The following is a 13090-nucleotide window of genomic DNA, read 5'->3' on the forward strand; positions in this document are numbered from 1 at the left end:
CACTGGTGGTGGGACTGTTTGTGGGGATTATGTTTGTGCTGTGGAAGTTTGGAGTTTTTAAGACATGCCAAAAGAAGGGACGAGGTAATCACACTGAATCAGTGAAAATAATCACATGATCTGTTTGGTTTCAAACTGTCTGCATCATTAATACTTCCTGTCTGATATCCCACAGTGCTAAGAGATGCAGATGTTGAAAACGGGACTGTTCACTACCACCATGTTCCCTCTGAGATCTCGGTTGCTGTAGATCCTCCACCAGGAGCTGGATAACTCCACATCTCTGGGTCTTCGCGTTCTATAAAACTGACCTCACACGCACATAGCTGTCAGGGACTCGGGACCATGTGAATACATTTCCCCCCTCTTCTTTTTCCCTCTAAGCTTTACTGCATCACTCTGTAAGCTTTACTTTAGCACTTTAGCATTAGCTCTAGCAGTCTGCCTTACTCATGACCGCACGAGCTGCTACAAGTGTCCTTAAGTCTTATCAGGAGGCCATATGAAGTGATCTTAAACCTTAATAGTTTTATCAGGAGGCCATAGGAAGTGTTTTTAAAACAGTAACAGTTTTATCAGGAGGCCATATGAAGTGATCTTAAACCTTAATAGTTTATCAGGAGGCCATATGAAGTGATCTTAAACCTTAATAGTTTTATCAGGAGGCCATATGAAAGGCAGGGATGTGACACCAAGTGTCCTTAAACTTTCATCAGGAGACAAAATCAGGTGTTTCTAAACATTCACAGTTGAACACTTTATCTCTCAACCCTTTACACTTTATATTTTTCTATATTTACTATTCATTCCTAGTTTTTTTCTGTAGCTGTATTTATTTGTTCTTTCCTTAATTTATTTGTGTAGAAAGAATTTGGTGTAATATATATATATATATTTATATAAAGGTATTGACATATATTTATGAAATGGGATAAGATGTTGACGTAACTGAGCGAGAACAATTTTGTATGAACAATCTTAAAACCCAGGATCTCTCAGGTTCACAGACCTGAAAATTACAGTTCTTAAAAACTTTGCACTGACATTTGTAAAATCATCTGTTTAATATCAAGTAGCAATATCAGATACTGTGAGAACTGAAACTGTGAACTGTTGTACTGTTGATTGTCCTCCTGCATATCAGTTGTAGATATGACAAAATACTGTTCCAGCTATGCATTACATTTTTTATTTATTCTGCTCATTGTTATAACAGCCTTAAAATAAAGGTGCTGTAAGTTACTTACCTTTCATTCTGATTTTTCAAAGAGTTTTCTTGCCGTTTGTATGAAATTGAGCTTTTATTTTAAATTGTATATTTTTAAAAAGAAAGAAACACTACAATCCGGAGTAGGTTCAATTTTTTGTTCTACCGAAACACAAACCAACACGACCAAACACTGGCCCAAAAGGGGAGATACACACCCAATCGTGAATAAGATAACCTAAATTCCGCTTGCACATACATACAATATAAACAGTAGAAGTTATGCTTCTGGTTTTACAGAAGACTGTTCTAATTATGCATTAAATGAGTTCTCTTTGTTTAAGAAAATCTCTCCATCAGTTACATTGTCTGTGCTACGTTATGATAGCATGGACTTTTAATCCACCAAACAGGGGCACATTCTGTTAGCACAAGCGTCAGACAGGCACACTTTCCTTTCTGACTACCGTTGGGCGGTGGGTCTCGATGGATTCAGATGTAAAATTGCTGCGCAACTCACGCGCGAGGGCGAGAGAGTGAGACTGCGTGTTTGATCGTAACAGTTGCAGGAATCAAAGTCCCCGAGTTGGTGTTATGCAGCATGATTATTATTTTCTCATTTGGCTTATTATCACTGTTATTATTCCTTTATTTATCCAGCAAAACCGAGAAAGACTTGAGGCTAGATCTTCGGATACAGACAGTCGCCGGAGCTGGTTGTTACGCCATCTGACCCTCCTCATGACCTGGTAGCACTGCCCATGTCAGTCACTGTGCTTCTCTCTTCTTCTCAGGGAAACTGTTAGAACATAATTTCTTAAAAATTCATAGACCCAGTCCTAACCCGTCACGAAAACACAGCATTTGTTATTTCCCAGTGTACATATAACTGAAAGGAGCGATACAAAAATTCGTTCGTATGATAAACAGATCTCAACTCCCATTTGCTGAAAATGCTGAGTTTTCAGCGCTGAAGTGTCAGCGAGTGACTCGAGCCTAATGTCAGGGCCATTTATTGCACTTCACTGCCATCTTGTGGCAGACCTGTGTGTGGACAACCCTGAGCCAAGACTGTGCTATTTCCCTGTGCTCAATGTTCAGCGGACTCCTCTTTCAGAAATCTGCCCAAATACGGCCGGACCCAGTGGGTCTCTAAGAATGGAGGACGATTTCTCTGAACGCAAATCACATTTATACACGTGATTTTTTTTGTATACATGCCTATGTACTTCTAACATGTGACATACACATTGTGAACAGCTACCGATATCTAAAATCAAGTATGTTTGCGGTTGCATCAAGCATTTAATAATAATAAGTTTATTTAGAGCCCAGTATCACTATTTATAGTGTCAAATGGTTTTACATGTCTATAACAATGTCAAATCAACATTATATTATGCATAAATACGAGAAAGTCTTTAGTCTCGATTTAAAGGTATGGAGAGAGTTTGCCTCCCTAACTTCCATAGGTAAACCATGCCAACGCATTCTGTGGTTGAGCGACTTCAAATAATTAGTCACCAGATACTGTTAATGATAACTGGACAAAGAAGCCAACCTGGCCAGGCTGAAGGATTATAAAGCTCAAAACTGATCTTTTCCTTCATTTTTTCTCTTTCTATGTTCAGAGAAAAAAAGAAAAATGGAGGAAAGCATCCCTCTCCCTGAGATAGTTCACTGTGTCATAGACAAATAAATAAATCAAACATTCTCTGCACTGAAATATACTGAACACCAGGATGAAGAACCCAGAGGGCAGATCTGTCTCAACACATTAACAGGTTCCACCTAAAGGAGGGAAACCCTAAAACAGGCCAACGCACGACTGAGCTTTAAAAGCCGCTACCCAGTGTGTTCACAGTCTGTTCTCAAAATTGCCTCGTTTTCAGAAAAGTCGCTCACGGGTTGATTTTTCGATGACCGCAAAACGTACACAGTTAAAATAAAGACGTTAGACTCATTTTTCAAATTTACACTTTTATTTATTGACTTGGACTCTGTGTGTGGAGGAGCTTCAGACAGATTCCTGGATGGGGGGTTCGTAGCCATCGGCTCTCTCCACCTTAGCTCCAGTGTCCTCTCCAGAGGGTTTGGCAGCGGTGGTGCTGGTTCCACCCTCACCGTGCAGCTCCATCAGTTTACCCACTACACACACACACACACACACACACACACACACACAGAGATTAGCTCTCACAGAACAACACGAGGATCAAACTCAGTGGTGTGTGTGACTTAGTCCTTCTCCTCTTAAAAAAAATAACTAACTGTGCACAGATAAAGATTCACCACATATAAAATGAGTCAATATCAGTGCGATATCAGTCAATATCAGATATCAGTCAATATCTGTCAGAGGTGACTGATGCTTACACTCAAACTTGGGTTTCTTCAACATCTTCACCTTCCTGACGTAGACGTCGTGCAGAGGGTAGATGGACTGGCAGGCCTTCTCAATGTCCTTACCTACACTGTCAGGGATCCTGCAAAACAGACAGGGAAACCCCACACGTCACACCACAGCCAAAGGATCTACTCTCCCAACCCCTAAGCATTTAATAAATGCACGTTTCCAAAATGTCAGCTGAACTTGGCCAAGCATGCGACATGCATCATGACTCAGCACAATTCAAACATGTAAAAAGTGTTTTATTTCAGTCAAATCATTAAATCAGCCCAGAACAGAACCAAACAACACGGAATGGCGTGAGTGTGTATGCGCGGGTCCACTTACAGTTTGTTCACCACCTCCTTCAGGTCATTGGTCTGGACCTCACGGGTCATGATCTCCATCATCTTCTTGCGGATCTGACGGACCTGCTGGTGCTGGGCGTAGGAGGTCTTGCGGATCTGGTTGGTGCGTTTCTTGGTGAAGCCCACACAGAAGAGACGGAGCAGGTAACCGTCTGTGGTTTTCACATCCACATGGGCCTCAATCATGGTCTGACAGGACAAACAGCGAGAAAAAAACCCATCAACGCCATGAGAACACACACCCGCGGGGAAGAGACACAAAGGGACTCGCTCTGTTACTAAACTACTGAAGTCAAACTCAGAAGAACTACTGATCCGTAGGTCCCTGTGTAACTAAGACCTGGTTCCTAACTGGTCAGGGCACGTGCACTCCTGTGAGTGACACACTGCGTCTGGACAAACTGGAGAGAAACCAGACTTTGATGGTGGCTGGTGAAAGCCGCTCCGCGCTGGCGTCCTGACAGAAGGCCAGACTGACAACTTCAGTTTGTGATTTACAACAACAGGCCAGTGAAATATTCTTAGTCGCATCAGGGGTAAAGGTCAAATTACTCGCTGAAAAAGAAACTGATTTTTTCCTATTCATCATACAGCTTCCCTGTGCGCATCGAGCCCAGAGAAAAATAAATGATACTCAGAATGACCCAGTCTATCTGAAAAGCCAAGCACATGAGTGCATGTCGTATTGACCTTGTAAGTAAAAGGCATTTCTGGAAGAACAGGCCCATCTCATTCTAACCACACCAAAGAGAACAAACCCCTTCGTTAGACCCATCCGGCCAGGCCCGGGAGAACCAAACGCCCAAGCAGAACTCTTACCTGCCACTTTTTCACCATGGAGCACATCTTGTCCCGGGTCAGGTCCATGCCGTGGAAGTTGGTCAGGCAGTTCTTGCCCTGCACGTCCTCGGTGATCAGCCTGAACTTGCGGAAGGCGACCTCGTCGTTCTGCAGGTCGGCGAGACTGACCTCGAACACACGGCCCTTCAGACCGTCAGAGGCGATTCCTGGATTGAGAGTAGGATTAGGATTATATCAGTTATTCGGCGCGAGTGCGGGCGTGTGTGTGTGTGTGTGTGTGTATGAGGAGGCAGAGCATGGGAACGTCAGTTGATCTCATGACAGTAATCACTGTTTGTCATTTGGGACCAAAACTATAGTCATCATGTTTTCCCATCTCCTCAGACACAAACATCCCACAGCAGTGAGGACAGATCACAGTAAACACACCCTGTGTAAAACAACCAACCAACACTCTACACTGCGTACAAATTTTACGCGTTTAAAGGTATTGAAACAACTCCACCAAGGTTTCTCGCTGTTAAGGTTTATTCCACAAAGTCAAGCCAAAGGACAATTCTTTTTGACAATCTTGACCTTTGCTGTTGAACTAATACAAAAATCCTGCTCTTGTGGTAAACCTGCCTTGTTGACTGCAAGCATGGAAATATTACAACGTATGAAAAACAGAATCCATTGAGCTGTCTGAAATTTATATTTCCAGGAGCAGTAACCAGGTTCATTTGAACAACCCAAACACACAGCTGAGCACATTTCAGGGGAAGACGAGTGATGCTGGGAAAACTTACTGGTTCCCTGGGTCCTGGTGACCAAGGTCTTGCCCAGGTTGCGGATGTTGAACATGGCAGGAGCCTTAACATCATACCAGTCCTTCTTGGAGAAAGGATCCACACTGCAAAACAGTCATTGTGCATCGTTAAACTAAAGGAGCAACACTGCAAAACAGTCACTGTCATTCACTGCATCGTTACAGTAAAGGAGCAATACTGCAATTTCCAAAAAACACTCAGACTCCGTACCCATGAGGGCAGTCCGCCAGTGTGTACAGCAACCTTAGCTAGCGCTCAGATATCACCTAGAGTTCCCCACACATCCAAATTTAAGTTTTACTCGCTAAATGGGCAAACAGAGCACCGACTCTTTAAAAGGCCGAAGTAACTGTATCGCACTAACAAACAGTATTAACAGATATGCTGTCCGTACTTCGTTGCCAATGTGGGTTAGGACTGCCGACACGTTAACAAACTTAGCTTAGCAGCCAGTCCAATAGGAATATGGATGTCGGTTCCACTGAAACTAGCACGTATACGGTTGTCTGATTTTAGATAACGCCGGCTGATCTCTATAGTCACTCATAAGAATAAAACACTATTTGTTAGATAAATATACACACTTCCCAGTTTAACCGGAGTACAGGCCGACGTTTCAAGGGGTGCCGCGGTCATAGCAAGATTAGCTGGCATCAGCTAGCAGAATCGTGCAAAAATCAAACACATCCTTGGCCTTTTTAAACAGAAAACCTTCTATAAAGTTGGAATACAAGTTATTATGTTTGGTACGGCATGTATGCGTAACTTACATCTTCTTCTTGGCACCTTTTTTGCCACCTTTGGTCAGCCTCTTATTCTTGCCGACTGCCATGTTGAACACAGGGAGTGAAAGAGGAGGAAATTCGGAACTACCGCGAGAATTAAAGCGAGACCGAGAAGGAAGAAACCTCGCGATATGCCAGTGATCGTTCGCAACGCCACCTACTGGTCGCCTCTCTCTCTCTCTCTCTCTCTCTCTCTCTCTCTCTCTCTCTCTCTCTCTCAATTCCAGTAACATCATGCTAACGACATGGCAAACCACAGGCAAGCCTAAACCACAAACAGTTTCTTAGTCTAACAATGTATCTTCACTGCTACTTACCTCGCTCTTCTATACAGAGCACGTCAAACGTGTTGGAGATGAACATGCTTTGCTTGTATTTACGCACATGTTACGGATTCACAAGCAATGTTACAGATTCAGTTTTTGCTTAAATAGAGGTATATCTGTAAGCCCCATATTTTGATACATAAAATCTGCAAGAAAAATAATCCTACAAGATTCATTTACCAGTTGATGGAGTCTTGGACAGTTCAGTATCACATATGGTCAGAGTTAAGATGAGAACTGTGACAACACGCCAGTCCCGTTTGTCTTCGAATATTATAACTCAAGACAAAGTGAGTCAACAATCCTATTGTTAAAAATAATAAATCTCATGTTGTCAATTCAAATGACTTTAAATGTACTGTGACTACATAATGGGACTCTAATCACATAGCCCAGGCAGAATGGAAATGAATGACATTAATATTGCTCTTATGCTTCGTGAGCATTTTCTCTCTCTGTTGTAAATATAAACGAGAAGATGGCATTCTCACATTGATATGGGTTTACAAATAATTAGCAGTAGTAATGCAAGTAGCATTTTATATAATTAACTTTTTTTTTTTATTCAGAACATGTTCTTTCCAATCTATGTGGCAAATCCTAATTTGTTATTCAGTAATTAGGTAAGAAGTGATCTGACAGGATCTGGTGTGTGCAGATAGATTCTGTGTAGATTCCGTGGTGCAGTAATCAAACAGGTCAATCAGGACATCAGTCAGTCCTGAAACAAGACCAACCTGAACCCTGCCACAGATACTCCTCATGGGAGCATGGCTGTTCCTGTTCACATTGAGGGCAAAATGAAAGATCTCAGTGCTTCTCACTGAAACCTCCTCAGGGCTTTATAACACTCGTGAACTACTGTTTCCCAAAGATTTAAATTGGTAGCTGGGCACCGTACGACTGTACCCCTATCTGCTGACCACTTCCACTCTGAGTCCTGTCATCTCTACTCTCCTCTGAGTGCACATGTCTGACCAGACCCTGGCATGTGTCGGTCATGCATACGCATGTTTTCATTTCTGTGCATCAACTCCAGGTGCAGCACCAGCATCTCTGTGGAAACTTTCCATGTCAGTCATGAGAACTCACTCTCTCCTTTCACGCATATCTTCAGGTCTGTCCACCTGACTTTCTGCCTGCCCACCTGCCAAGTTCCACCCACCCATGAAGCCCCGCCTGCCCCAGAAGACTACCGGCCTCTCTTTGCCATCTCTATGTCTGGCTTACTTCACTCACTGAACACTCACCAACACCGTTTTTCAGCACCATTTCATTCTGCTCAACAAATGCCCTATGACTGATCTCAGATCAGATCATTTTTTCCTCTCCCTTTTTTCCCCTTAACCAGAAGAATGACTCTTGCCTTCATAACCCAGTGCCAGCCAGGGAAAGATACCCCCCCCCACACCCACACGCACACACACACACACACACACACACACAAATGGAAAAGTGTTGAATATAAATCTCTTGACTTTTTTGTTTACACATCTGAGATTAGCCTGAGCAAAAGACGATCATGTTTTTTGTTTTTTGGTTTTTTTTGCAGCGTTGAGCGTGATTAAAAGAACTGAGAGATCAGTCCTCAGAGATAAGTAAGTCATTTCTTTCATTTCAAAAACATCTGAAGGACTGAACTACGCCTGAGACTCTTGAATCTTCAAAGCTTTAAGTGAAATCATGGAAAGTTTTTTTTTTTCTTGTTTATTTGTATTTTGTGATTTTTAGTGTTCACCGTATGTTACATACAGTTATGTACTTTAGTTTATGATACTACATGGCATGTTTATGTACTTTAGTTCATGATACTACATGGCATGTTTATGTATCTTGAATGAATTTATGCAATGATCCTCAGTAAGCAGCAACCTGACTTAAATTGGGAAAAGCATCAATGAATTTGTTTTAGTCTCCGGTGCAATATTATTGGGTTATTATTTCTGAGCCAGCGCTCTGTATCTTGACCCAGAGGATAACACCTGAATCCTGGGGCAAGAGACACAGAGTGAGGGCTTTTGTTGATCTCTCCTGCTGTAGTCAGGGTTTTGAATCTCGTTAATCCTGGGGGACAGAGTTTGTGAGGTCAACAGAAACATGAAGTCAACTCCTTAGCAACAGGTCCCCAAGACATCCCAGCTGGGGTAACCGTGACTTCGCCTCACCTTGTATCACAGGGTCTTACAAAAACGAGGAGGACACTGCTTTGAACAATAGTGCTGCAAATTTTCATTGTAAATGATCGTTTTTGCATGTATTGAGCAGACTTTGAAATTGTAATTACTGTGCTAATTTACAACACAATTGAGCTCTTTAGGGCAACAACAGCGTAACCAAGTGTGCATGCATGTTGTTGTGGAATAGAATGCGTATAATTCGAGGGTCAGAGTGAGTCAGCCCTGTTGTGGGGCTGAAGGTGCTTTTCTGTCACGTCTCTTTAACGTCTTGGTTCTGACACAGCTAGAGATCCTATACATGCATGCTGCACACTCTGTATGAGCTGCAGAGATGCACCACCACTCTGGGTTGACTGCCCTGGGTTAAATTTTTGAAATATCTAATAGTATATTACATTAGACTTAGATGTACTGAATTCACGCTGTAATTCATAATTACAAACTATGACAGTGAAACAAAAGCACATATTCAAAACAGATGTGTAGGTTGTATCTGATGTGTAAAAGAAATCTAGTTCTTCTACCGTTACTGCAGCAGTTTACAAGTGGTATAATGATGTTTATTCAAGAGAGCAGCGCAGTAAATATTGGACAGAATTTCTATTTACGTAAACAAAACACCAATACCACCACCAACAGTACAAATAAAACTCGTCGCTTAATTTTAATGTTTGCTAAAACATGTTAAGCTTTTTGAAATACAGCTTGAATAATATCATTTCGTTTGAACCCGTTTTAGTAAAACAACCATTCGTGAGACGTACACACAGGTGCATACGAATTATGACTTGCAACGAGCACCAAACATTTTTATTTGTTCTCTGCGGTTGGCTAAAACCTCGCGAAGCCGTACAGTTTTCTGTCGAGATGTCTTTGTAGTGTAATGGCCCGGACATTTTCATCATGTTACCAAATAAACAGGATATTGTGAGATAAATGCATATATACTATCGTTGTGAAACTAAATCATGCTTGTTACCTGAACAGAAATACACCTGAACTAGTCTCTGACCGCTTACCACCCGCTGCGCATGCCCAGCTGGCACTGCATGCACAGGCTCACAGACTCTATCACATACACACACGCGCGCGCGTGCTCATACTGTCATGGCGGACACGAGCTGAAGCAGAAGGTAGTTTCAGGAAGAGATGGCGCTCTAAGTGGGTTATCGGCGTAACTTAAGTGTTTAAGGTTGCAGTTTCAGAGGGAAGGAGCAGAAGGACCTGAGGGTTTTTGGGAGCAGCGGTCGCTTTTGCCTTATCAGACGCCGTGCCTACCTGTCCGGGGGGGTTTATATCAGCAAGATCCTTTTGCCTTAGCAAGCTTACAGCTGAACAAATGAGACCCGCCGTTTCCTGTTCGTTGAATTTTTGACAGAACTCATCGTATGCGAATTATCCCGTGGTCTCCGTATGTGTCAGATATATTTGAGGAAAAGTAACCGTTGCATTATTGTGGCTCCCCAGAGCAGTTCTGATAGCCTTTCGACTAAGTTTTAGTTCTTCCTCATGGATACGCTGGATGTGACAACTTCCAATGTCGCGGTGTCATAGACGGGAATACCAACCTACGTGTACTTTACTGTATAGTTCCTAAAGAACGAAACAAAACACAACCCGAACCAGGACATCATCAGGAAGCCTGCATTGGATGGGGAGTGAAACATTACACTTTTATTCGAGGCTGTGGACCTAAATAAGGGAGCGCGAGAAGTAGAGTATTTTTCCATCGACTTTTCCGAGTGTCACCGCCTATAGGCAGAACAGGTGTCTTACCTGTTACTGCCACCTGTCCCTCAATACCGATGGCCACCGAGGAGCCTGCGGCACCTGCCGTCCGCCCAGGTGATGGTGGCGGAGACGAGAGAGCGACCACCATGTCGCTTAACCCCGGTATCCCCATCAGGGGAATTCGGATGAAATTCGCTGTGTTAGCGGGCCTGGTCGAAGTTGGTGAAGTTTCCAACCGGGACATTGTGGAGACAGTCTTCAATCTGGTAAGCTGCTTAAAGGGACTCACTTTAAATAGACCTTCATGAGTTCATGGCTAGACACGGTCTCTATTTGTCATGGACGGTCTGTCGTGCGGAATTGAATCTTGGCAATCTAAGGTGTCATTTTCTTTATGTATGGCATATTTGCGAGCTGGAGGAGATCAGTTGTACTGAATTAGCCCGACTTTAAATGCCCTTGAAACGCGAGTCGAGTTCAGACAACAGAGGTTTCTCTTATATGTGCTTTGACTTCGTGGCGCACCAACCGACGGAGATGGTTAATTCTTTTTTTTTTATCACTAGTTCTGGAGTTTAACATTGTGCCCTCTCTGTTGACACAGTATTTCATGCTCAGCGAAATGCTATGTTTATGCGTGAGGGGTTTCAGAGTGAGAAAGCTTAGGACTACGTCTGCGTAACTCCTGTTTGGATCAACTTTATCCGCAATTTTATTAAAATGATCTGGAAAATCAACACTGTAACACAGTGTGCACGAGCTCTGGTTTGACCTCTGAACTTTGTCCCAATGATTTTCCCCAGTAATATTTGATGACTGAAAATAAAGATTTAATAACCAGCATATGTCATACTTTGCAGACATCTGTGGATTTTGCGTCGATGCAAATACAACTAAAATTGTAAGGTTTGACATTTGATGTCAACTTGCTGTGATATATATAAATGATTAGTACTCATTCATTTTTAGAAATATTTTAAAAAAGATAAGTTGTAGATATTCTATATAGGTGTATAATGTAGTTTTTTGTAATTCGTAAGGGACCGGTTTTGAGGTTTTAAATGTCAAAACGCAAAGATGTAATCGCAGAAAATACGATATCTGTGAACCACTCAAGTTTTTTTTTTTTTAAATATGACGGATAACAGTTTAAAAAGAAAACCCACAGTCTGTCTGGAAGCTTTACAGCACAACGAATTAACCAACATCCGCCTCGCGACAATGAGGAGAGTGTTTCCCACAGTCGCCAAAAATCTGTGTAAAGTTACTACACGTAACAGTGTCTCTAAATGCCGTCATGGACTTAGTACCTGAATACGCGTCGTCTTCCTTCACAGCAGAGGGGACGAGCTCTTGTTATGATCGCTAACCCCCTGACTCGAGACTCGCTTTACTTTGAGTTGGTAGCGGTTAAAATGTGCCGGTTTTTTCGTCTAGCGTAAGCGAACTCTGCCAGGTTAGGCCTGTGTACCCTGTGTAGGTATAGGCTATGTACGTCAAGGAAGTGCGTTAAACTCTTTCTTTTCTGAAAACGTTTTACCGGCTTTGTTCCTTCCTCTGATGACACCCAGAGCATTTTGACCATTCATACCGTGGAACAGGTGGACATGGGATATTTTTTTGGAGCTCTGTTGGGAAATGACATTGCAGAATGACTTTGACCTATGCTTCTTTCTGTGAATGAATGAGTGAGTGAGTGAGTGAGTGAGTGAATGAATGAATGAATGAATGGAGGTAATAAGGAAGTTAGAAGAGAGAATAGTGAAGGGAGGGAGGGAGAGGGAGAGAGTACGTGTGTTGAGGAGGAGGAGGAGGAGGAAGAGGAGGAGTAACCTGCTATACTGCTTTGTCACTGTGGTAACACAATTGAGCTTCTCTCTCTCTCTCTCTCTCTCTTTCTCATACACACACACACACACACACACTCTCTCTTTCCATCTCTCCTTTTCTCTTTCTCTCTCACTCTCTCCATCTCTTTTTCTCTCTCTTTCTCTCTCTTGCTGTCTCTCTGTCTCTGTCTCTTTCTGTCCCTGTCTGTCTGTCTCTCTCTCTCTCTCTCTCTCTCTCTCACACACACTCGCGGATGGTGCCATATTACAGTAACCTTGCTGTTAATTAAATAAATAAATATTGTCCTCCCAAGGTAAACGTAAAAAGTCTCTGTTCCATGGCGCCTCTCCTCTGGCTCCTGACAAAGACGAAATTGTGGCTTAATGTTATAAAATGCAGTTTAAAATGTCAAAGCCCAAAGATAGAAACATGCTCTCTCTCTCTTTCTCTCTCTCTCTCATGCTCTGTCTATCTCTCTCTCTGTGCTCGATCATAGGCACAGAGATAACATATATGATATTTAAATGATCTGCAGGAGCATGTTTCACAATTTAAGGTTTGTTCTCTGTGTAGTGTATTTACTGTGTGTGTGTGTCTTTGTGTGTGTGTGTGTGTGTGAGTTTATTTTTTGTCTTTGCTAAATGAGTACGAAGTCTTGCGATGCAAC

The 13090-nt window shown here is 42.5% G+C and overlaps 2 protein-coding genes and 1 non-coding gene across 4 annotated transcripts in view; 1 reads left to right on the forward strand and 2 right to left on the reverse strand.

Moving 5' to 3' along the window:
* Positions 1 to 3167: 3167 nt before the first annotated feature.
* On the reverse strand, positions 3168 to 6424 carry LOC115823902 (40S ribosomal protein S3a). 2 transcript variants are annotated; one of them, XM_030787940.1, is made up of 7 exons: positions 6345 to 6424; positions 5554 to 5657; positions 4890 to 4971; position 4778; positions 3945 to 4009; positions 3584 to 3693; positions 3168 to 3355 (listed from the first exon to the last, which is right to left on the reverse strand). In XM_030787940.1, the coding sequence occupies exons 1-7, from the start codon at positions 6404 to 6406 to the stop codon at positions 3225 to 3227; spliced, it is 555 nt and encodes a 184-aa protein (XP_030643800.1). In that variant the 5' UTR covers positions 6407 to 6424; the 3' UTR covers positions 3168 to 3224. The 2 variants fall into 2 exon arrangements, with proteins under 2 accessions (XP_030643800.1, XP_030643799.1); XM_030787939.1 differs by lacking the exon at position 4778 and having other exon boundaries at positions 3945 to 4153; positions 4784 to 4971.
* Positions 5067 to 5136, reverse strand: LOC115824306 (small nucleolar RNA SNORD73). The gene has a single exon (XR_004025696.1). It is a non-coding gene; the product is annotated as a small nucleolar RNA SNORD73 (small nucleolar RNA).
* Positions 6425 to 10445: 4021 nt separating the features above from the next.
* lrba (LPS-responsive vesicle trafficking, beach and anchor containing) overlaps positions 10446 to 13090 on the forward strand; it is a 232867-nt gene continuing 230222 nt past the window's right edge. The window contains exon 1 of the mRNA XM_030787677.1: positions 10446 to 10859. Coding sequence (XP_030643537.1) covers positions 10668 to 10859 — 192 coding nt within the window. The 5' untranslated portion in view covers positions 10446 to 10667. The remainder of the gene's footprint in view (positions 10860 to 13090) is intronic.

The sequence above is a fragment of the Chanos chanos genome, chromosome 11 (assembly GCF_902362185.1).
Source record: "Chanos chanos chromosome 11, fChaCha1.1, whole genome shotgun sequence".
Classification (NCBI taxonomy): domain Eukaryota; kingdom Metazoa; phylum Chordata; class Actinopteri; order Gonorynchiformes; family Chanidae; genus Chanos; species Chanos chanos.

Bases quoted from the DNA above. Each gene is read 5' to 3' on its own strand.
- LOC115823902 (XM_030787939.1), bottom strand. From the start codon at position 6,406: ATGGCAGTCGGCAAGAATAAGAGGCTGACCAAAGGTGGCAAAAAAGGT. The intron at 5,658-6,344 runs GTAAGTTACGCA...ACTGTTTTGCAG, and splicing joins AAAGGTGCCAAGAAGAAGAT to TGTGGATCCTTTCTCCAAGA. The intron at 3,694-3,944 runs GTAAGTGGACCC...TCTGTTTTGCAG, and splicing joins AAGGAGGTGGTGAACAAACT to GATCCCTGACAGTGTAGGTA.